General features: G+C 49.2%; 2 protein-coding genes across 2 annotated transcripts; one reads left to right on the forward strand and one right to left on the reverse strand.

Moving 5' to 3' along the window:
• Positions 1-4,156: 4,156 nt before the first annotated feature.
• Positions 4,157-13,998, reverse strand: Prrt4 (proline rich transmembrane protein 4). Its single transcript, XM_005365728.2, has 5 exons — positions 13,651-13,998; positions 11,728-12,450; positions 11,516-11,620; positions 11,063-11,188; positions 4,157-6,477 (listed from the first exon to the last, which is right to left on the reverse strand). Exons 2-5 carry the CDS (start codon positions 12,377-12,379, stop codon positions 4,652-4,654), a joined length of 2,709 nt encoding a protein of 902 aa, XP_005365785.1. The 5' UTR covers positions 12,380-12,450; positions 13,651-13,998; the 3' UTR covers positions 4,157-4,651.
• On the forward strand, positions 13,593-14,310 carry LOC106144311 (atherin-like). Its single transcript, XM_013353224.1, has 2 exons — positions 13,593-13,842; positions 13,925-14,310. The coding sequence occupies exons 1-2, from the start codon at positions 13,593-13,595 to the stop codon at positions 14,308-14,310; spliced, it is 636 nt and encodes a 211-aa protein (XP_013208678.1).
• The last annotated feature ends 9,534 nt before the right edge of the window (positions 14,311-23,844 follow it).

Below are 23,844 nucleotides of genomic sequence, written 5' to 3' on the forward strand. Positions count from 1 at the left end.
AAAAACCCTGTCTCGAAAAAACCAAAAAAAAAAAAAAAACCTCAGCCAAAACGTCATAGACACAAAAATGTAACATGCATTATTTGAACAATTTTTATGTCCTCAGGAAACATGAGACAAAAGGTTTCCTGGCCTCAGAGATAAATTGTGTCTACTAAAATTCGAACAGAACAAATTGTTACAAAATTATATTTTCAATAATTATTTTTATTGAGCTCCTACTATCCACCAGGCTTTAGGGATAAAAACCGGCTGCCTGAAAAGAGGCAGCTCCTCTGCCTTCATATAAAATAGTTTGGAACGACAGATTTTTTTTTTAACTCTTACAAAAAATCTCTGCAAGATCACATCAGAGCACACCCAAAGCAAACATAACACCCAGCTATATGCACAGACCTAGAACACACTGCTGCCCAGAGAAAGAACATCTTCCTTCAAGCCTGTTTCTCAGACAGAGTCCGGGCTAACCACAGGATTTGATACTCAAGTGTGCTCACTGTCTGTCCTACATGGAAAACTGCCCCACTGGCAAAATACCTAGCTGCAAAAAAAAAAAAAAAAAAGCTCTACTTTTAAATTACAGCCATATGGTAGGTAGAAAACACCACAAAGAGCCGGGCGGTGGTGGCGCACGCCTTTAATCCCAGCACTCGGGAGGCAGAGGCAGGCGGATCTCTGTGAGTTCGAGACCAGCCTGGTCTACAAGAGCTAGTTTCCAGGACAGGCTCCAAAACCACAGAGAAACCCTGTCTCGAAAAAAAAAAAAAAGAAAAGAAAACACCACAAAGGATGGAAGGCACAGTGAAAATTCCCCTAGAGACACCCACTTTCAGTATATTTTGGATAGATGAATAGATGATTTATTGGTAGTGGTGGGGGGGACACTAAGCATGAAATTTATGAAGCCTTAGCTAGCTTCAATAAATAATATGTGCTTTTGGAAAAAGAACCCATACCACAGTTAAATTTAAATAGATAAATCAAGAGAAAAGACATTGAAATACAAAAACAGATTGTCAAGGTTACTACTAAGCCAATCTTATCCAATATAAACAGTAAAATGGGCAAAAGAAGTAAATAGAATCTTTTAAATAAAATTGGTTTGAGATTCCATATTCTTTCCTCCCCCCCCCCCATCCCACCACCGCTGTAAGATCGAAATTCTATCCTCAAATACTAAATTGTAAATTTTGGGAACCAGTCATTGCTGCTGTAGCTATAGGGGAGTTTCATATCCACTTGAACCTCTTCCCCCAAATGTTCTAAATACCCTAAATACAATTTTTCCTTAATGAGCAAAGACTAAACGCCCTATGTCCATCAGGGGGCAGCAAACACCCATACTGTAGGTCTGTGTCCCTGGGCGAATACACAGTAAAACTGATTCTGTCTTCCCCTTTGCTCATATGTGAACCCCTGTCTGTTTCCTGCTGCATCCCCTTCTATCCGTTCATATCAGGGAGGGCGCATGGTTCTTCAGTCAGGAATATTTGCCCATCCATCTGCTCAGGACACATGCAGTGTTCTTTATTAAATAGCAGGAGTCACGGGACCCTGCGAGGTGGCTTCCAAGGGAAATAAACTGCCGGCCTATCCCTCATCCATCAACGTGTTGAAGACTGCGAAAGAGGGAAGAGAAGCCTGGGCTGTTCTTAGCCAGCCTTTCTCAGGCCCCATCCCTCTGGCTCCACTCCTCCATCTCCCCATAAGCCAAATCTTCTAAAATATTAGCGCTTGTTCTTCCCACTTCTCACAACTTTAATAATCGCTTGTGTTATTAGTGACTTCCTGTAACTAGTGCTGGCCTTTCCTCCACGAGACCTCAAGTGTCACATCCATGGCTTCTGCCCTTGTCTGCTCTTTTGTTCTCATTACCTGACACACTGTGAGCATTTGACAAATGCATTTTGTTGTTGTTGTTGGGTTTTGGGGGGTTGTTTTGGTGTTTTTGTTTGCTTGTTTGTTTTGTTTCTTGAGACAGGGTTTCTCTGTAGCTTTGGAGCCTGTCCTAGATCTGGCCTCGAACTCACAGAGATTCGCCTGCCTCTGCCTCTCAAGTGCTTGGATTAAAGGCGTGCACCACCACCACCCAGCTTGACAAATATCTTTGGATATGGAGTGGATGAACTCATGAATGAATGAAAGTTTGTCTCTCAGTACCTCCCAGTACCAAGAGTTGGAGCTGCAGGATGTCTGTTTTAGGATCGACCTGTATTCCTCCTGAGAAGCCTGGTTTGGATGAGGCCCAAGACAAAAGGGTGGGGCTTACCGAAGCCTTGGCTTCTTTGTAAATGAAAGGGCTAAAGGAAATCTTTTCCAGGTGAGTGTATGGGTGTGTGTGCAGAGAGAGCTGCTCATGAAGGTCCGAAGAGAGTGTCAGATCACTTAGAGCTGGTTACTTTTGATTGTGAACAGCCCAACGTGGGTACTGAGATTGGAACCCAGGCCCTCTGGAATAAAAGAAATTTCTCTTAATTGCAGAACCATCTCTCCAACCCTAGAAGTAATTCTTCTGAAAGAAAATCAACAAAGTGTGGTGAGTAATGAGAAATATTCCTTTGGCCTCCTTTCTCATCAGCTGCATTCAGAGCTTTCAGACCAAAAACAAGTGTCTGAGAGAGAGAAACAGAGACAGACTGAATGGGGAAAGCTCCAGATTTGGACGGCTGTGCTCAGGGGAGGGGAGTACATGAAGCCAGTCGGGTTCAGTGAGGAGAATGAGCAAGAGAGAGCAGCTGGAGAGAATGAGCATGAGGAAGAGATGACGGGGAGCTGGGCAGATGCGGACGAGAAACCAGCAGCTGGAAGAGGAAATGGGGTGAGGAGACCAGTTTCCCGGAGCAGCAAGCATTCCTTGCATGACATAATGCAGTGCCAATGCTCTGAGCCCACTGCAGCCACTATGACACCAGTGAGAAATGCCTGTAATTAGGAAGCTGGCAGTTCTCTGGGCCATAGCCCAGAGTGAGGATGCAGCAAGAATTTCTGAGCCCTGCTGAGCAGAGCGACGGAGCAGGCACGGTCGGGAGCACTCCAGGTTCATGCCTCGGTCTCATCTGCACCACTGCCTCCATTTCTCTTCGCCACCAGGACTCTTACCCTCCCTCAGACGTCCCTGTCTTCCTTCCTCTCTCTGAGGACCTCCACAGAGGTCTGGGACCCCGATGCTCTCCTCAGTCACAACAGATCTTTGTTTGCAGGGAACAAAAGCCTTGGGGGGCTTCTTCACCTCCCTTCCTGCTTCTCTCTTGGCTCCTTGCCTTTTCTCTCCAATCCCCATTAGTTGATGATCCAAGTTTGGGTGGGGAGATATGTGTGTGTGCACGAGTGTGTGCAATCACTAAGATTCCTGGTTTTTCCCACTTTGAGCCTAATGTGTATGCCCCTGCAGGTCTCTCTGATATGCAGGAGGTCTGCCAAACACTGCCAGCTTTTCACTTTCAAACCTGATCCAAGACCCTTTGTGCCACTACAAGTCATTACATTTTAGCCAAATGACAAATGCAGAGGGAGTTATAACTGAAGGCTAAACGCTCCAGGGAGGGATGCTTCCTTCTGGTGGCTGGATGTGCTCACTGGCCTCCGCGTCCTGAGCTCTGCTTTGAGGACTATCCTGGGGCAGTGGCAAGAGATGGGCAGTGGAGACATACTTTCTTCAGAGGATCAGAGATGAGAGCTCTGTGGGAAAGGGGTCCGGGGTTCTCCTGAGCCCAGCTTAAGAGGCCCTGTTGATGAGAAAAAGCAGTTTCGTCTTTGTAAATTCTCAGGGGAATTTGGATGGCTTAACCTGAGGCACTCGGGCCCTTTAACAGGTGTGGCCATTTTTCCATGAAGGTCTTTATGGTTCACTAGCTCAGAGGAAGCTGTCTCCCAAAACCTGACTCCAGGCTCTGAGGATCAAAGGCATTTCACCAAGGGCTCAAGTGCCCTGCCCCCACCTCTCAGGACGGTATCCTCTAGGAAAAGACTAGCCTGGCAGTCAGATGGGCAGCTTCCAGGGGTTGCTCTCAGGACTCGCTCACCACAAGAATCCTCACTTTTGTGGGAAGGTCCCCGGGAGTCTGAGGCAGACCCACTCCACTTCCGCTTCTGGTGGAGCTGCTGAAGTTGTAGCTCCCTTTAAGCTCCTCCAAGAAGGTGGAAACAATCTCCTCTGAAAATATTTTATTGATACATCGACTCTGAAAATGCCCATTTCCCACCCAGCTGCTGTACGTTCTCTTGGATGAGCTACAGGGGATGGTACCATGAAGGAGGATGGCACAAATGGGTACGGAGCCCAGACAAGGTCCTCGGTCTTCTGAGGATCGCTGTCTCACTCAGCACCGGGGTAGGAGTGGGGTTGGTCAGGAGTGGAGCACCTTGGAGCTTTATTGCTGGTGAAGGCCAAGGAAAGTGAGACCCTGCCAGCCTAAAATGGCAGCTGAGGGCATCAGCACCCACGGCTCCAGAGAAGTTGGCACTGATTCCCAATCCACAGAACCTGGTTGCTGACTCACCCACCCAGGGGCCCCTGGATGAGGAGGAATCAAAAAGAGGTATCTGAACCAGGCAGAATTGGGGAATGGTTACAGTGTGCAGGTCTTGGGCAGATTAGAAGCCAAAAAAAAAAAAAGCGGGGGCAAACGGGTTGGCTGAGATAGCCGCCTTTTCACAGGTCTATGGTGTCGCTACCCACGCTCAGCTCATCAATCTGTCGGCAGGCATCCAGGAATTGCTCATGCAGCAATGCCTCCTCAGCCTGCAACTCAGAATGTTCAGGGGAGTCACGGGAGGGTGGGGACAGGGCCTGGTAGGATCCTGAGGCTGGGAGGCTGGGGCTGCTTCCCGACGGCCGCGGGGGACTGAGAACGCAGACTAGCGGACAGCGTGGAGGCCTGTCGGGGCTGGAACACAGAAGCATGGAGGAGCTGTCCCTTGAGAGTCCACACAGAGAGCCAGATGAGGCGCTGCTGCCTGCGGGCCAGGCCCCAGGGGAAGGGAGCTCAGGAGGCGCTGGTGATCCAGGGACCTTCTCCGACCTCTCACCGGGTCCGGCTCCTGTCTTGTTCCCCAGTGAGACGGTGCGGTAGAGGCCGAGTCCAGGTAGGGCTTCCCCAAAGGCAGTGACTCCCTGAAAGAGGCCAGGAGCCAAAAGCGCCTCACTGCAGAGGGCTTCCTCGATGCTGCGCCGCAGGTTGATCGGTGAGGGCGGGCGGAAGTCCACCGTGCAATCGCTGCTAGGGGAGGAGGCTGGTGACTGCGTTGCGTTGGCTCCGGCACCTTCGAAGCCCCGGCACCCGCCACCCTGGAGTAGGAGGTCGGGGCCCGGGCCCGCTAGGGCACACAGCTGCAGCAGCTCTGCATCCCCACGCGCGATCGCGCTACCCAGGGGCTCCTTGTCTCGGGCCCCAGGGACCCAACGTCCTGGCAGCAGCGGAGCAGCGTGTCCTGGCGACAATCGGAAGAGTTTGGCCCAGCAGCGCCTTGGCACGCGCGGGTTGCAGAGCGTGGGGTAGAGGCCCAGCAGTGCCAAGGGGAGAGCAACACCCACCTCGCCCAGACGCAGCCCTAGCTGGAAGGCCCACCAGGGCCAGGGCCCCTCCAAACCTGCTTGGGTGCCGTAGCCCAGGGCGTGAAGCACCTCGTAGCCCTGCAGGGCTCCGCTCAGCAGCCCAAAGGTACCGGCCACCGGGGCTGTGCGCGCCGCGCGCCTCCAGGACTCCCGCGGGGCGAAGGGGCTGCGCACTTGCGGGACAGGCGTAGCGCCTTTGAAGCCAGACCCTCCCAGGGGTGCTCCGGGTCGCCGCCGGCGGCCGCCCCAGCAAGAGAGGGCCAGCAGGAGCGCCGACAGGAAGGCAGCGAGGAAAGCGTGCAGCCCGCGGGAGGCGAGCCGCAGCGGCCACAGTGGCCGGTGCACGGCGCTTCCCAGGGTGGCAGCGGCCGCCAGCCCCAGCCCCAGTAGCAGCAGCGCAGCCAAGCCGGCCGGGCACCTCGGCGTGCGCGGCCGGGCCAGCAGCAGGCAAGCCAGCCCCAGGCCTGCGGCTAGGCAGGGCTGTGGAAGGTCCTGCAGCAGCAGCCAGGCGAGGGTCGGCAGCCGGTCGCGGTGCCCGTAGGCGTCGTAGAAGAGAGGGAAGGCCCGAGTGGTCCCGGCCGAAAGCAGCAGCAGATCCAGCAAGGCCAGGCAGGGGGTGCCGGGAGGGCAACGCCAGGGCAAAAGGGCCAGAGCCAACAGAGCCAGCAGGGCCACCAGGCCGAAGAGCGCTCCTGCCCCATATACATGGGCTTCCCAGGCCAGGCCCCAGCGAGCCTTGGCCTCTGCCCAATCGGCCTCCAGGGTCAAGAAGAAAAGTGGAAGAGCAGAGGCAGGAGGCTGCCCCAAGTCATCGGGCAAGTCTGGCTCACTACAAGAATCTGGCTCACATTCAGGCTGTTCTGAAGGGTTCCCGGAACTGGCAGGAAAGGGTTCATATGGAACAGAAGTGGAGACAGTGGGGTCTGTGGACAGAAGATATTTGGCTGAAGCCATTAGCAGCCTGCCTCCCCCTCCCCACCCCGCCCCCGCCCCAACACACACACACTGCCAGCCCTCAGCTAGAAATCTGAGTACATCTTTAAGGAGCCTGTTTTTCATCTCTCCCCTTCTCCTCCCAGAACCCCACCCTCCAGGCTGAAGCTTTCTGCGATCACTCTCCTCCCATCTATCCACTGCTCACCCTCCCATTGCTTCTTGATTTTACTGGGCTGGGGGAGGGGTTTTCTTAAGAAAACCTTAAGAAGTTACTGAAGTCTGTGAGTTCGAGACCAGCCTGGTCTACAAGAGCTAGTTCCAGGACAGGCTCCAAAACCACAGAGAAACCTTGTCTCGAAAAACCAAAAAAAAAAAAAAGAAGTTTGCAATTGGAAGGAACTGTGTGGCTGCCCCCTCCAGAACAATCCCCATGCAACAAAAGAAGTTTTCGTTTCCTTCGCACACATATGAATCTCCACGCTTAAGTGATTGGCGGCATGTGGGAGACACTGAGTCGTTTCCATTCACTAGTAGAATCCTCTGTCTACCAAACGAAGAAACTGAAGTTCTGCAAAAGGACTTTCCCAAGGTCCCAAACAGTCATAGTTCCAGAACCCAGATCTGAGCATCACCCTGCATCCCTTCCCACAATACACTCTTCCACAGTACCAATAGGCTGCTCTTCCCCCAACACACACACACACACACACACACACACACACACACACCTGACTCCTAACCATGTCTAGGACTAGAACAGTCCTTCACCTGTCCCTATTCAATACTCTTTTGTCCCTGTTCACTGAACATGCATGAACACATGCGTACACATGAAGAACGGGAAGAAGACTCCCCTGCCCTAGTATTCTAAGGAGAACACAATTTCTTACTAAGTGTCCTTCCCACAGACTACACCCCAGTGCTTAGCCAGCACCCCCTCCCACCTGACTTAGCCACAAGACTTTTTCGTTGTTTGTTTTGTTATTTTTATGAGATAGGGTCTCACTTTGTAGACCAGGTTGCCCTCTTAACTCACAACAATCATTGTGCCGCATCTCGCTGGGTGCTGGGGCTACAGCATAAACTACTAAGCCAGGCTCATGTTAAATACTCTCTCCTCTGATCCCCATGCTCTGCCACGGAACCACATTCATACCCTCTAGTGTAAGGCTCTTGCTATGTATGTCTCTTTACCCTACTCCTATTTTATACAAGATAGTATGGGATGAACTCCTCTGGGTCTCAGAGGGTGGCCTTGAGCTCCCCAAAAGGAACAATTAGGGAGATCATAGTGGGGTAACATGCTATCTAAATAAGTGAGCTCCTTGAGCTTGCTGGGGTCTGCTAACTCATGCTCTAGCCCCTTCATCTCCCACCTCCCTTGGGGGAAGGGAAGTCGGTGAAGAGCAGAAAGGATTGAGACCCTTGGTTCTGGCCCCTTCCCATGCCCTGATCCAACCAGCTGCTACTAAGTTACCGGATTACTTTGGTTTCATTTGGCCCTTCCCTGCCCAGGAGCCCATAGTGAGCTCCAGCCTGGCATCCTCAGCCTCTCCCCTGCTTACCACACAGACACGTGCTCCCACAGAGCACATCCACTTCTCACTTACGGGCCACACGAACCCCATGTCTCACCCGTGTCGTGTCCTCAAACACGATGGTCAGTAGGGCAAATGTCAACGTTTACAAAATGCAGCGTAGAAAATCAAAGCACAAGGACAGCTCAAGTGACAAGACAGACTTCTGGGTTTGGAACAGCGTTCCTGAGGACCAGAGTTTGCCCAGAGAGCCCTCTAGGCCAAGTGTGGATGGAGGCAGGTAGGAGATCGCCTAGCTTCTGCCTGTGGAGAGTCCACTTGACCTCATCTCTTTTCTCTCCAAGTGTATTTCCCTATGAAACAAAAAGCCTTGAGTGTTCCCTAAAGCTCCCCTATTCCCTGCATTCCCAGGAGATAGATCCTGAGCAGGCCACCCCTTCAGGGGAGGTTCCACCCTGTCCTTGTGGCCCCTTGACCTCAGGGGTGAGAGAAAAGCAGAGATGGGACGTCAACATGAGTAATCGGTGAGGTGGGGCTGGTCGAGGTGGGGGATGGGAGAGGAGAAGCTTGGTCCTGGAAAAGCCAGGTCTGATTATCCACCAGGCACCAAGATCAAAGGGCCGAGGAATCAACTCTGGAGGCTGGAAGCTGCAGCCCATTTAAGGGTTTGGCTGCGTCTTTCTCCCTACCCTCAGCCCCGGCATTGTGGAGACTCATAGTCTCAGCAGTGACACTGGAAATATCTAATAAGTAGATGTCCCAGGGAATAGCCCAGGCCTGCTTGTATGGTCAGGGAGCAGAGGGAGAGAGAGCAGGGAGGACTTATCAATGGGCCTGAAATCCTTGGATACGGTAGAACCCATAATTGTCAATGTGTAGGTGGGTTGAATATAAGCTATGGTCCAAGAAAAGGGGGCCCAGTGCAAAGCAGCCCTATGTCTATGTGGCACAAGGTAAATGTCACTTCAGTTAGAAAGATCCTTGGCCTTTGTATATCAGTGTGGTGATTTCTCAGAAAATTAGGAAACAACCTTCCTCAAGACCCAGTAATTTATATATATCCAAAGGATGCTAAAACATGCCACAAGGATATGTGCTCAACTACATAAATAGCAGCATTGTTTGTCATAGCCAGAACCTGGAAACAATCTAAATGTCCCTCAACCAAAGAATGGATAAGGAAAATGTGGTACATTTACACAATGGAGTACTACAAGCAGGAAAAAAATGACAGTTTGAATTTTGCAGGCAAATGGATGTAGATAGAAAACATTATTTTGAGTGAGGTAACCCAGACCCAGAAAGACAATTATCACATGTACTCACTCATAAGTGGTTTTTAAACATAGAGAAAAGAAAACCATCCTACAAATCACAATCTCAGAGAACCTAGGCAACAATGCAGACCCTAAGAGAGACATACATAGATCTAATCTGCATGGGAAGTAGAAAAAGGCAAGATCTCCTGAGTAAATTGGGAGCATGGAGACCTTGGGAGAGGGTTGAAGGGGAAGAGAGAGGCAGGGAGGGGAGCAAAGAAAAATGTGGAGCTCAATAAAAATCAATAAGAAAAAAAAAAGAAAGATCCTTGGGTGCTTGGTATGGTAGGGCACACCTGAAATACCAGTACTTGTGAGGTAGAGGCAGGAGGATCAGGGGTTCAAAGCAAGCCTCAGCTACAAAGCCAGTTTGAGGCCAGCCTGGGCTACATGAGTTCTCTCTCTCTCTCTCTCTCTCTCTCTCTCTCTCTCTCTCTCTCTCTGAGCAAGGATTGACCCAGGCTTCTGGGTTTATGTAAGAGAAGCAGCAAGAAGAGCCTGGGTTCCTGCAGCCACCAGGAGGAGGAGGTAGGGAGATGGGGGTTGTGAGGCTGGACTGCCTCTGATACTGTCCAGACTCATTAAACCTGCCTGGCCAGCACTGTCACCCGGGCTGACAGAATGCCAGCCAGCATCTATCCCCTGAGGCACAGAACTGCCCCCCACCCACAGCAGATCCTGCCACCGCTGCACTCTAGCTCCACAGGGCAGTGGCCGTTCCTTCTACACCTCAGAGGGACCACTGTGACGATGGCTGAAGACAGCCATAAAATACAGTGCATGGTCAGGAAGCCAGGGCATCCATGACTGAGCACAGTACAGGGTGGCTTAGATGCTTCACAGATACCGGAAGTCTTCAGCAGAGCAGAGGTGGGCTAGGAGTCCCTCCTCGTGGTGCCCACTGCCTCATTTATCAGAGCCTCTCTTTGGGCACCTGTGCCCTCTGCCCTGGGAACTCTGTTAATCCCATCATCAGGTGGGGTCAAGGCCGGGGTATCTGAAAGGCTGAGTCTGAGTGTGTATTTGGGATGCAGTGCAAGTTAAGAAGCTACTGTTTAATGAGTTTCTACTTGGTATCCAGCTAGGGTTTACACAGTCTAGAGACATCAGTGTTTCTAAAACAAACAAACAAAAGAAAAAATATGTACCATTATCAGACACTGGATAAGTGAGAAGACCTGGGCTCAAAGAAAGAGGGCAAATGCTTCCTCCACATGCCCCTGTCTAGGTGCCTGTTCTGAAAGGCTCCCTGACCGCAGGTGGCATCTGTCTGCTCACGGCCTCCTCTTTAACGTCTCCTCTGTGAAGGGTTCAGCTCTGCCCAGGTCTGACATCATGTCATGGCAGATCAAACAGCAGAGGAGAAAACCCCAAGGCTGGGTGGAACGGTGGTAGGAAGGAAGATCAGGCACCCAGCGTGGAGGCTGGGATGAGTGGAAATGCTGTGGAAATCATGAAGTAACTCTTGTGCTAGCAGCCCTGGCTTCTCTTCCTGTCCTGATCTGCCTATGGCAGCAATCATCTCAGAGAACCTCACCTAACGCCATGTGGCATCTTCCCAACCAATCCTTGTGAGATCATTAATGTATAATTTCTCATGGTGATGGTGAAGTGAACTGTGGTATGGCTATGGGGACAATGACACAGAAAGGCCCCGGGACACTGCTGAGTGTGTGACATGTAGCGTGTCTATTTCAAATGGCTTGTGTGCTTACCATGTTGCGTTGGTGTTGTCTTGATGGTGGCAGAGCTTGCAGAAGCCTCTGAATCTGGCAGGCTTGAGTTTGAGAACTCTCTTTCCAGAAGAGGAGGGGGTAGGGACCGAGTGGTACCAAAGAGTCCTGTAACAGGAGCATACAGGGCTCAAGTGTCATCCTACCAGCCGGCAGTGGCTTTGGGGGCTCTGGAGAAAGTTCTATCTTCCTCCAGAGCTTGTCCCAAGGAAATCATTGCCCCAGGAACTATAGCCACATGCAAACCATGAATTAAACTGCAGGCACCAAATCAGAGTCAATATAGCTAAGATTGCTTCTCCAGGGAGCATTAGCCCTTGACCTAGAGTAGTGGTTCTCAACCTATGGGTCTCGACCCCTTCCTAGGGGTCACCTAAGATCATTGGAAAACACATATATTTACATTACAATTAATAACACTAGCAAAATTCTCACCTGGAGAATCTGACACTTGAGAAGCAGAGCTTGGCTGTGCTGTTGAGCCTGGGAAATTGTGGCCTGAGAAATTCCGTAGTGGAGACAGAGTAGTACCAAAGAACCCTGCAAAAAAGAGTCCGGGCTGAAGCTGTCTCCTGTCTGCTAGTGGACAGCGGATATTATCAACTGATGCCCAGTAGGGGTTCGCCTCACATGGGGTGGCTACTTACCAAAGGGTCCCAGGCGCCCAGCAATCTCTGCCAGGCTGGCCCGCAGGCTGGGCAGTAGGGGCAGTGACCGATGACCCAGAGTGGGGGCTGCACCTGCTCTCAGTGCCACACCAAACTTCAGTTCGAGCTCACTCTGATGAGGCCTGGGAGGACTGGTTGGAGGTGCTGTAGCTGTCAGAGCAGTCGCCCAGGTCACAGTGCCCAGCCTAGGCTGAGAGGGAGCAGTGGGCCGCTTGGTGGGCCCTGACAGGGGGGATGTGGACTCAGGAGGCAGGGAGGAGGCCCAGGGTGTGGAGCTGCCATCAGCAGAACCCCACTCGGGGAGGTAGTTCCCAGGAGAGCCCACCAGCAGTTCCCAAAGGGGATCAGTCCTCAACTCGCCTTCCACCTCTCCCTCAGACTCCTGGCCTAGCCCAGGAGAAAGAGGGTGAGTCTCTGTGACAGGGCTCCCCCAGACAGCAGCAGGTCCCCGAAGATGGAATTTGAAGTTCAGTCCCAGGTTGAGAGACAGCATGGAGGCCTCACTCTGGGGTGGTGGGGTCGGAGTGGTGAGAGGGCCACCAGGCGCAGAGGAAGCAGGCTGGGGACCCACAGGAACGGCCAGCAGGACCCAGCAGAACAACCCCAACTCCAGGCAGCAGTGGGCTGCCATGGCTCCACCTGGAGCAGCAGCCTGGGTGGGCAGGAGGCTCACTTCTTAGACACTTGGTGGGCTCAAGGGTCCTAGAGGGAGGAGAAGTCCTGTAAGCGCGGGCCTCTACCACCCTCTTCCTTTCCCAGATCAGACGCCCTAGGCAGAGGTTCTAACCACAGAGAAGCAGGCACAGGAGCAAGAGGCAAAAGGTTCTGCTGAGAGGAGCAACTCTTCTTGCCAGCCCTTTCCACTACCTGCAGGCTCCAGTACAAATCTCCTCTCTGCACCCCCCTCCTCTACAAGTACCCAGCCTTCCCACAAGGGGGACTGAAGTCTGACTATAGGCAGTAGCCTCATCCTTAACCAGAGCCTAGAGAATCAACTTGGCCTCTCAGATGCAGATCCTCTCCCCCCGCCACCCCACCCCCATCCCACCGCGCCCAGCGCCCAGCTTCCTTCCTCCCTCAAACATCTACAGAGACCCACTGTGTGCCAACCACTGTTCCAGTAATACGGCGGCAAAAAAAGCAAACCCTCCCTGTTGAGTCCCCCATCTCCAATCCCAGTGAGAGAAAGCACTGGAGCACAAGGCCCTCAGGAAGGATAGAACACAAGCCAGAGTGATCTGAGCTGGAAGGCTACTCAGGCTATGCCAGGGAAGCAGGGTGACTAGCTGGCCTTGATCTCGGAGCCTTTTCTGGGGGCTTGGCCTGCTGTTACCCTCCGCCTGACCCTAGGAGTATTTGAGGGAAGGACCAGTTAACCCCTGCTGGCTCCCTGGGAGAGGATATCAGGCAGGCAAGCTGGGCAAGGGCAGCTGCGGAAGGCTACTGCCCCCTCCCAAGAACACATCTGGTGGAGGAAGGGAGGGTGAACCAGGGACACACGTGCACCCAATACCCTTACATCACACACACAGCCTCACCTAGCACCCGTGACACACTCACCCACACACCCTTCACACACTCTTGCACACACACACACACGCTCCACCCTGCTGAGCCCCTTCCTTTCCTACATGGGCTCTCTCTCTCTCTCTCTCTCTCTCTCTCTCTCTCTCTCTCTCTCTCTCTCTCTCTCCCCTCCCTCTCCCCCCCTCTCCCCCTCCCTCCCTCCCTCCTCCTCTGCTGTCAGAAGCACAAACAACCCTACCACACTGTACTGATACACCACACACCATCATCTCCATCATCCCCCACGCCCCTTACACACCCACCCCTTGCAGGCACACATGCACACGCGCTTGCGCACACACCACACCCCCGCTCCCCCAGTCCGGACTAACGGACCTGCTCCTCTCGCTCCGGCGGGTCCTCGGGGCCAACTCCCGGGAGAAGGGGCGTTCTGTCTCAGCGGGCGCCAGCTGGGCAAGGCTCTGCAAGTCTCGCCCTATCTCCGCTGCTTCCAGTGCGGGGATTCAAGCCCAGAGCCTCTGACTGCCGCGCGATCGCAGCCGACCCGAAGCTCAGGGACTGTCCCCGGCCGGTCTAGGACCCACAGCGGTTCTCAGCAGGCTGTGGGCTGCCCGGCTCCGCTCGTGCTCCGCACTCCGCTCCCTCCCAGCGGCGCCGCCTCCTGGCTGTGAGCCCGGCTTCCCGGCCCAACACCCGCGCCGGGGCCCCGCGACAGCCGGGCTCTCACGGCCCTCCCCGCCGCCTCCCGCGCCCGCCCTCCTCTCCCTCCTCCCAGCTCGCCTGTGGTCCGCCGCCCGCCGCCCGCCGCCCGAGGTCCGCCCCTATCCCGGTCGGCAGGCGGGCGCGCACAGCAGCGCGGAGCCACCGCTGCCTTGCTGCCCCGGCCCCACGCGCACTCATTCACCCAGCGCTGCCAATCAGCGGCAGGAGAACCGGCGCCTGGTTCTCAGCCTGGCGCTAGCAACCACACGCTCCGAGGGCCGCTCAGCGCACACACCCACAAGCTCGCCATTCTGGGGAAACACCCTCCGGTGAGGGTTCTGGGCGAGCACGCGCGCGCGCGCGAGCACACACACACAGACACACCACATGCACACGCACATACATACACACATGCACACGTGTGCATACACACATGCAACGGTAGCCTTGCAATAAAATCCTAGGCAATAAAATCCACTCAGCTAAGCCTTACAATGGGTAAAAACACTGCATCACAACACTATGTTCCCATTTTAGAGACAGATAAAGAAAGTCCTCAGAATTTACCAAATTTCCCAAGATTGCTCAGTTCTGTGCTTTTCTTCTTCACCACCTGGTGGTTTGCAAACATTATACAACCACCGAGGAGGGCCTCCTACGCTTGGTAGACCAACTGCCAAATGTCAATTCAATTCCCATTCATAACATCTCTCTCTCTCTCTCTCTCTCTCTCTCTCTCTCTCTCTCTCTCTCTCTCTCTCTCTCTCTCCCCCAAATCTCTTTAAAATACTCAGCTTCAGAAACGACTGTGAGAAAGAATCGTGAGACAAGTGCGAGGTGGATCACAGCTTGTCTCCGGTAAGAGAGAGACCACCCAGCCTCACATGAATGCAGGAGAAGCCAGGCGGAGGCTAGCTCAGTGTGGGGACCAAGACTGAGCTGTCACTAAGCCAGAAAAGACTGTGGCACTGACTAAATGGTTGCGACTTGTTTATTTGTCTGGAGTCTCTAAATCCCTTCACGTTTTCCTTCTTCCAGAAGTGTCGGAAGACTGAGCACCTGCCTGGGATCCTAGCCTTTATGGCAGAGGCAGAAGATTAGAGTTCGAGGATATCCTCAGTTACATGGGATGTTCAGGCCAATCCGGACTACACACATTATCCAAAGTTTCTGTTCTGCAGACATCAGTCCTACTGTGTGCCAGGCACCACGGAGAATGTAAGTCTTTTCCCTCATCGGGGATCACAAGCCACAGAGGGAAAAAGTGTTGTGGGGTCGCAGTCCTGAGTGTGACCCCAAACCTCCTTTCCATTTGCCCCTCACTCTGCTTTAGAAGGTAGACTGGGAGAGGTGTTTAAGAATTACCTAGGCAGGGGCTGGAGAGATGGCTCAGAGGTTAAGAGCACTGACTGCTCTTCCAGAGGTCCTGAGTTCAATTCCCAGCAACCACATGGTGGCTTATAGCCATCTATAATGAGACCTGGCGCCCCCTTCTGGCTTGCAGGCACACGTGGAAGGAATGCTATACACATAATATAATAAATAAATAAATAAAAATAAAATAAAATAGTTTATTCTTTAAAAAAATAAAAAAAGAATTACCTAGAAATTGCATGGACATTAAGTAATCCTAGTTTCTCAAGAGGGTGAAAGAAGGAGGAACCCAAGTCCAAGACCAAACCAGACAACACACAATGAGACAGACAGACAGACATGATAACAAATTCCTGTAATTCTGTCACTTGGGAGACAGAAAGACTGAAAGTTTGACATTAACCAGATCTACAGGTTGAGAATCTCTCAAAAACGAAACCAACCAACTAACCAGACAGAGACAAAACCACAAAAGAATTCCCTATCGTGCAGGGTGTGATGATAAAGGCCTGTCACCCTGCCCTTTAGGAGGTAAGGGTGAAAGGACCCAAGTTCGAGGCCACCTTGGTTGACTACATAGGGATTTTGAGACCAGCCCAAGGAACATGAGAACCAGTCTCAATAAAAACAGTCAGACAGAATCATCTACTCCTGCCCTGGGAAGCAGAGAGCTAACATAGTAATTTGGCCGGGGGGCGGGTGATGGGGTGAAGGGGTGGTGGGGTGAGGAGGGTGTGGGGTGAGAGGAGCATGGGGTGAGGAGGGTGTGGGGTTAGGGGGTTGGGTGAGGGGGTGGTGTGGTGAGGGGTGGTGGGGTGAGGGGTGGTGAGGTGAGAGGGTGGTGAGGTGAGAGGGTGAGGGGGTGGTGGGGTGAGGAGGGAGTGGCGTGAGGGGTAGTGTGGTGAGGGTGGTGGGGTGAGGAGGGTGGTGGGGTCGGGTGGGCAATGTGTCACATTTCAGAAAAGCATCTGAGACTCATTTTCTGATCACGGAACTCATCCCATCAACAGATACCAGATCAGATCAGGCCTCCAAAGATGCTCTCACAGTCAGCCAATGGTGGAGTCTGGGATTTATTCTGAGTCCCCAAACAAAACACTAGGAAAGACATGCCGCGTGCGTGCGTAGGTGTCCCTACAGTCCCTACTGGAAGGCAGTACTCTGTTCCCCGCTGCCTTGTCCACTAGAGGCTGCCTAGAGGTGCCATACGAAGATTCTGCCTCTATTTTCTTCATATGCATAATAATAGTTGTCCCACTGAAGACATTTTCTTTAAATTTCCCTAGCAGAAAGCCTCATTTCTTGCTAATCATGTTCACTTAAAAGCTTCTAAGTGAAAAGGCAGAAATAAACATATCCCAGTACATTCAAATTGCAATCCTCCATGACCAAGTAGGGTTGGTCCCAAGAATTATATTTTTTACAAAGATATTGAAAAGGGAGGATAGGACTCTTCGTTAAAATGGTGACCGAATTCATTCCTCTAATTTCATTCCCTCCCAAAACCATACTAAAACTTTAATAAGAAGACTTTAGGATGGAAAGAGCAAGAAAGGAGATAAAAGCAACAGGACTCTTGAGGCAGGATAGCAGGCAGTCATGCGTTACTGACTTAGCTGTCCTGAGCAAAAAGCTGTCTCTAACTGGCAGAAAGGAAACTGGGAGTCAGATTGATTTACATCACATTCTTCTGTGAAGGCACAGAAACTGGCAATCCAAAACCCTCAGGAACTGCTGGAGCCTGGACTGAAGGAAAGACCAATCGAACCAGAATTAGATCCCTGGGTTTCTTCCCTAATTCTGAATAACCAAGAAATGGTCCTTCCTTCCCAGTAGGGCCTGTGGGGTTTTCCTCTGAAAGAAGATGCACTGGACTGGCAGAGCCCTGGGCATCCTAGGAATTTAGACACCATTCCCAAAAGAAAAGGATTTAGTGCCCAGGTGTCATTGGAATGCTGAATGCAGAGATCCTGATCCTTCTCACACAACCAGATCCCTTTCTCTCTTCAGGCTGGAAACTAGAGAACTCTACTTGGGAACATTCCACAAGCCAAAAAAAAAAAAAACAAAAAAACAAAAACAAAAAGACTCTCTAAGCCAGCCCAGCTGGATCACCATACAGTACCAAACTCAACCTGTGAACTCAGAGGGCTTTTGTTTTCTTTTGTATTTTAGAGACAGGGTCTCTCTATGTAGCCCTGGCTGTCCTGGAACTTGCTCTGCAGACCAGGCTGACCGCAAACTCACAGAGATCCACCTGCCTCTGCCTCTTAAGTGCTGGCATTAAAGGCATGCACCACCACACCCAACCGAGCTCAGAGTCTGTGATCAGCATTTCACCCCCACCTTCCAATTATAGGCATGCTCAAAGGATTTCAGAGAGCAAAGCAGGGAGGCAAACACAGATCTTCACCTCCCCTCCAGTCATATCCCCAGCTCTGTAACAGACCATCTGCTTCAGCAGATTCCACCCAGTCCCTTCTCCATTGGATCACCCAGATCCTCCCCTCCAAACTTCTCCCTATTCATTCCCAGCTCCAGCAGGCATTCCCTGAGAAGCTGCAGGCAACTTCAGCCAGGGAAGCAGCTAGACTGCCTGTAGATCTTCACTTCTCTCTCTCTCATTCAATATAATCTCCGAGTCTCATCCCCAGCTCTGTGGGATACCACCTTCTATGTCCTTTCCTTCCTCGCTGTCCCCATTCCCAGGGGACTGAGCAGATCCTGGTGGAACATCCTGATTTCCTCCCTCCTGGGGACCTCCTCAGCACCTCCCCTCCTAACCCATCCCTGTAGTAATGAACGGCGGGCTGTGTTCCGCCATCCAGCTAGCTTTACCCTGAAATAATTACATGGAAACTGGGCTGGAGAGATGGCTCAGCGGTTAACAGCACTGGCTGCTCTTCCAGAGGTCATGAGTTCAATTCCCAGCAACCACATGGTGGCTCATAACCATCTGTAATGAGATCTGGTGCCCTCTTCCGGCATGTGGGCATACATGAAGGCAGAATGTTGTATACATAATAAATAAATAAATAAATCTTAAAAAAATTACATGGAAACTGTATTCTTTTAAGCACTGTCTGGCCCATAGCTCTAGCCTCTTACTGGCTAGCTCTTACATATTGATCTAACCCATTTCTAATAATCTGTGCAACCCACGAGGTGTCTTACCAGGAAAGATCTTAACCTGTGTCTGTCTGGGGTGGGAGAATCATGGTGACTCGGCTTTTTTCTCCCAGAATTTTGTTCTGGCTACTCCGCCTACCTAATTTTCTGTCCTATTAGGGCCAAACAGTTTTCTTTATTAATTAACCAATGAAAGCAACAGATAAGATACAAGACCCACCTCCATCACATCCCCAATCCTTAGCATCCGCTCCCAATACCTAGGAACATATTTTACCTGGGATCCCAGTGATGATCCCAGAAGAATTTCCTACCAGACAACACACAGCCATCACTCTCTAAGAACTAACAGAAATCAAGGAAGAAAAACAAACAAAAAACCCCTCCAACAAAGACAAAACCAGGCATCAGCACCTAGAGTTACAATCTTCCTGAACTCAGATGCCTAGATACCAATGTAAAAACACAATCAATGACAGGCCAAAATCTCCACTAGAGCCCTGAGTATTGAAACATAGCAGAAGCATAAGAAATAGACCTTAAAATAGCCTTTATGAAAATGATAAAGGTCCTTGAAGAGGAAATTAATAAATCCCTTAAAGAAATCTATGAAACATACACAAACAGTGGGAGGAAATGAATAAAACAGCTCAAAATCTGAAAATGGAAGTAGAATCAATTTAAAAAATCCCAAATCAAGGAAAATCTGGCAATGAAAATTTTAGGAACTCAAATGGGAATCTCAGAGACAAGCTTCACCAATAGAATATAAGAAATGAAAGAAAGACTCTCAGGCATTGAAGACACAATAGAAGAAATGGATACTTCAAAAAACTGTTAAAATCTTAAAAAAAAATTCCTGGCACAAATCATCCAGGAAATCTGGGACACTATGAAAAGATCAAATCTAAGAATACTAGAAATAAAGGAAGGAGAAGAAACCCAGATCAAAGACCCAGAAAATATTTTCAACAAACTCATAGAAGAAAACTTCCCTAAGCTGAAGGAAGAGATGAGCATATCAAGGTACAACAGCAGCAGACAGTACACCAAATAAACAGGACCAGAAAAGAAGTTCATATCGGCACAGAGTAATCAAAATACTGACCATGCAGAACAAAGAAAGAATATTAAAAGTTGCAAGGGGAAAAGACCAAGTAACATGTGAAGACAGCCTGTTAGAATAACACCTGACTTCTCAGTGGAGAGTCTAAAAGCCAGAAGGGCCTGGACAGACGCTCTACAGACTCTAAGAGACCATAGATGCCAGCCCAGACTACTATACCCAGCACAACTATCAATTGCAATAGATGGTGGGGAAACAAGACATTCCAAGAAAACACCAAATTTAAGCAATATCTGTCTACAAATTCAGCCCTACAAAAGGTACTAGAAGGAAAACTCCAACCTAAAGAGGTTAACCACAGCTAAGAAAATGAGGAGAATAAATAGTCCCAGACCAGTAAATCAAAAGAGGTAACACAAGCACACACACACACACCACAACCACCACGACAGCAACAATGACAAAATACAAAATAACAGCAACCAACATCAATGGTGTTAATTCCCCAATAAAAACACACAGACTAACAGAATGGAGCATTCATTCTGCTGCATCCAAGAACCACACCTTAACATCAAAGATAGGCATCACCTTGGGGTAAAAGGATAGAAAAAGATATTCCCAGCAAATAAACATAAGAAGCAGGCTGGCATAGCCATTTAATATCTGACAAAACAAAAAACTGATCAGAAGAGACAGGGAAGGGCAGTACATACTCATCAAAGGAAAAATCCACTAAGAGAGGATATTGCAGTTCTTAATGTGCAACAAACATGACACTCAAGTTTGCAAAAGAAACACTATTGTACCTTAAATCATATATTGGCCTTCACACACTGAGATTGGGGGATTTTAATACCCACTATTGCCAACAGACAGGCCATCCAGACAAAAACTAAACATAGAAATTCTGAAGCTAACTGATGTTATAAACTAAACGGACCCAACAGATATTTACAGTACATTTCACCCAAACACAAAATACAGTACCTTCCTCTCAACACCTCATGAACTTCCTCCCAAACTCATGTATACTATGGCACAACGCAGGTCTCAACAGATATCAGAAAGCTGAACTAACACCATGCATCCTGTCTGACCACCGACAACAGAAAGCTTACACACTCATGAAAACTGAACAACTCACTAATGAATAGAAAATGGTTGCCCTTCTTTCATTTCCTTTTTTCGTTTTCTTTCTTTCAAGAAAGAAAACGAAAGACTTTCTATTTTTATTTATTTATTTATTTATTTATTTACTATGTATACAATATTCTGTCTGTATGTCTGCAGGCCAGAAGAGGGCACCAGACATCATTACAGATGGTTGTGAGCCACCATGTGGTTGCTGGGAATTGAACTCAGGACCTTTGGAAGAGCAGGCAATGCTCTTAACCACTGAGCCATCTCTCCAGCCCAAGACTTTCTAGAATTAAAAGTGAACCCACAACATCCCTAAACTTAGGATACACAATGAGGATGTTTTAAGAGGCAAGTTCCTAGCACTAAGTGCCTACATAACAAAATGGAGAGATTCCATACTAGTAACAGCACACCTGAAATTTGTAGGACAAAAAGAAGTCACACCCCAAAGGAGCAGATGGCAGGAAATAGCCAAACTCAGGGCTGACGTCAACAAAATAGAAACAAACAAGCAAAAGCCAGTACAAACCATCAATGAAACAAGAGTTAGTTCTTTGAGAAAATCAATAAAATTGACAAACCCTTATCCACATTAACTAAAAGGACAAGAGAGAAGATTCAAATTAACAAAACTGGAAACAAAAAGGGAGACATAACAGCAGACACTGAGGAAATTCAGAGAATCATAGGGACATACTTTTAAAACCGAACCCCACCAAATTGGAAAATCTAAAAGAAATGTGCAGCTCTGATGTGCGAGTGATTTCTTATTAATAAAGAAACTGCCTAGATCCATTTGATAGGCCAATCCTTAGGTAGGCGGAGAAAACAGAACAGAATGCTGGGAGAAAGGAGCTGAATAAGAGAGTTGCCATGGTTCTCCCACTCCAGGCAGATGCAGGTTAAGATCATTCCTGGTAAACCAGCTCGTGGGCTACACAGATTATAAGAAATGGGCTAGTCCAGGTGTGAGAGTTAGCCGAGAAAAGGCTAGATATAATGGGCCAAGAGGTGTTTAAAAGAATACAGTTTCCGTGTAATTATTTCAGGGCATAAGCTAGCCATGCGGGCGGCCGGATGCTGGGGATGCAGCCCAGCTGCTCCTATTTCTACACAGCTCAAATAATAAAAACCCAGAGACAGATACTAGGGTTCAACCTGATGATCAGAAATACAAAGCAGCCAGCTCTTACTTCTATGAAATCTTCAGATTGAAAGAGAGTGAGTTCCTTCTCATCCCATCTATTTCTCTCTAGTACTGGAATTAAAAGCATGCACCACCACTGCCTGGCTGTTTTGTTTGTTTGTTTTTTGAGACAGGGTTTCTCTGTAGCTTTGGAGCCTGTCCCGGAACTAGCTCTTATAGACCAGTCTGGCCTCGAACTCACAGAAATCCACCTGCCTCCCGATTGCTGGGATTAAAGGAGTGCACCACCACCACCCGGCTCACTACCTGGCTTCTGTAGCTAACTAGTGTGGCTGCTGGAATTAAAGGTGTGTGCCACCACTGGCTCACCTGTATGGCTAACTAGTGTGGCTGTTTTGAGTTCTGATCTTTAGGCAAACTTTATTTATTAAAATGCAAATGAAATATCACTATAGAGCTGGATAATTTTCTCTCTTTATACCACTTTCCAAAGTCAAATCAAGATTAGCCATTAGCAATTTAAACAGACCTATAACTCTTGTGAAATAGAAGAAAACATTAGTCTCCCCCCCCCCAAAAAAAAGACAAGGCCAGATGGTTTTAATGCAGAACTCTAGCAAAATTTCAAAGAAGAATTAGCATCAATATTACTCAAATTATTTCACAAAATAGAAACAGAAAAAACATTGTCAAATTAGTTTTATGAGGCTACAGTAACCCTGATACCCAAACTTTATCATAAAGACCCAACAAAGAAAAACAATTAAAGACCAATATCGCTTAAGAACAAGATGCAAAAAATTTCAACAAAATATTTAGAAACCAAATCCAAGACCACATCCAAAAGATCATCTGCCATGATCAAGTAGACTTCATCCCAGAAGTGCAGGCATGGTTCAACATACATAAATTGATAAATGTAATCCACCATATAAACAAACTCGAAGACAAAAACCACATGATCATTCCATTAAATACAGAAAAGGCTTTTAACGAAGTCCAACATTTTAAAAGTCCTGGAGAGTGTAGAGACATACCTAATACATACTAGAGACAAAACTCAATATAATAAAGGCAGATTATGGCAAGCCCATAGTCAACATTAGCTTAAACAAGAGAGAAACTCAAAGTCATTCCTCTAAAATCAGGTGCAAGATAAAGGTGTACTTGAAGTCTTAACTAGAACAATAAGACAACTGAAGGAGATCAAGGTGATACAAATTGGAAAGGAAGAAGTCAAAGTATCTTTATTTGCATATGATATGATAGTATACATAAATGACCCTAAAATCCCCCTGGGAAACTCCTACAGCTGACAAACACTTTCAGCAAAGTAGCTAGATATAGAATTAACTCATAAAATAGAGCCTTCCTAGATACAAAGGACAAACACTGAGAAAGAAACCAGGGAAATAACACTGTTGTGGGACATTCTGTTTGTGTTCTGACTAATAAAGCTTGCCTGGAGATTAGAAGCTAGCCAGGTGGTGGTGGTGCACACCTTTAATTCCAGCACTTGGGAGACAAAGGCGTGCAGATCTCTGTGAGTTCAAGGCCAGCCTGGTCTACAGAGTGGGTTCCAGGACAGGCTCCAAAGCTACAGAGAAAACCTGTCTCAAAAAAGAAACAAAGAAAATAAAAAGGCTGTCCTACCAAAAGTAATCTGCAGATTCAATGTCGTCCCTACCACAATTCTAATACAATTCTACACAGATCTTGAAAGGACATTATTCAGCCTCATATGGAAACATAAAAACCCAAGATAGCTATAATAAAGTAATTGCAGGAGGTGTTATGGTTTTGGTCCCTTTAAGAGACAAGCCACGTCCACTCCCTCCCCCATCCTGAGGCAGGCTGATCTTCAGCTTCCAGCCTGAGCTCGCTCTCTTTTCCATCTTCCTCTCGGAGAGGTAGCTTAGCTTCTGCCTCTCTCCCCACTTCTCTGCTTCCCCCCTTCTCTGTCTCTTTCTCCTCTTCTCTCTCTCTCTCTCTCTCTCTCTCTCTCTCT

This window comes from Microtus ochrogaster, unplaced genomic scaffold (genome assembly GCF_000317375.1).
Source record: "Microtus ochrogaster isolate Prairie Vole_2 unplaced genomic scaffold, MicOch1.0 UNK4, whole genome shotgun sequence".
Lineage (NCBI taxonomy): Eukaryota > Metazoa > Chordata > Mammalia > Rodentia > Cricetidae > Microtus > Microtus ochrogaster.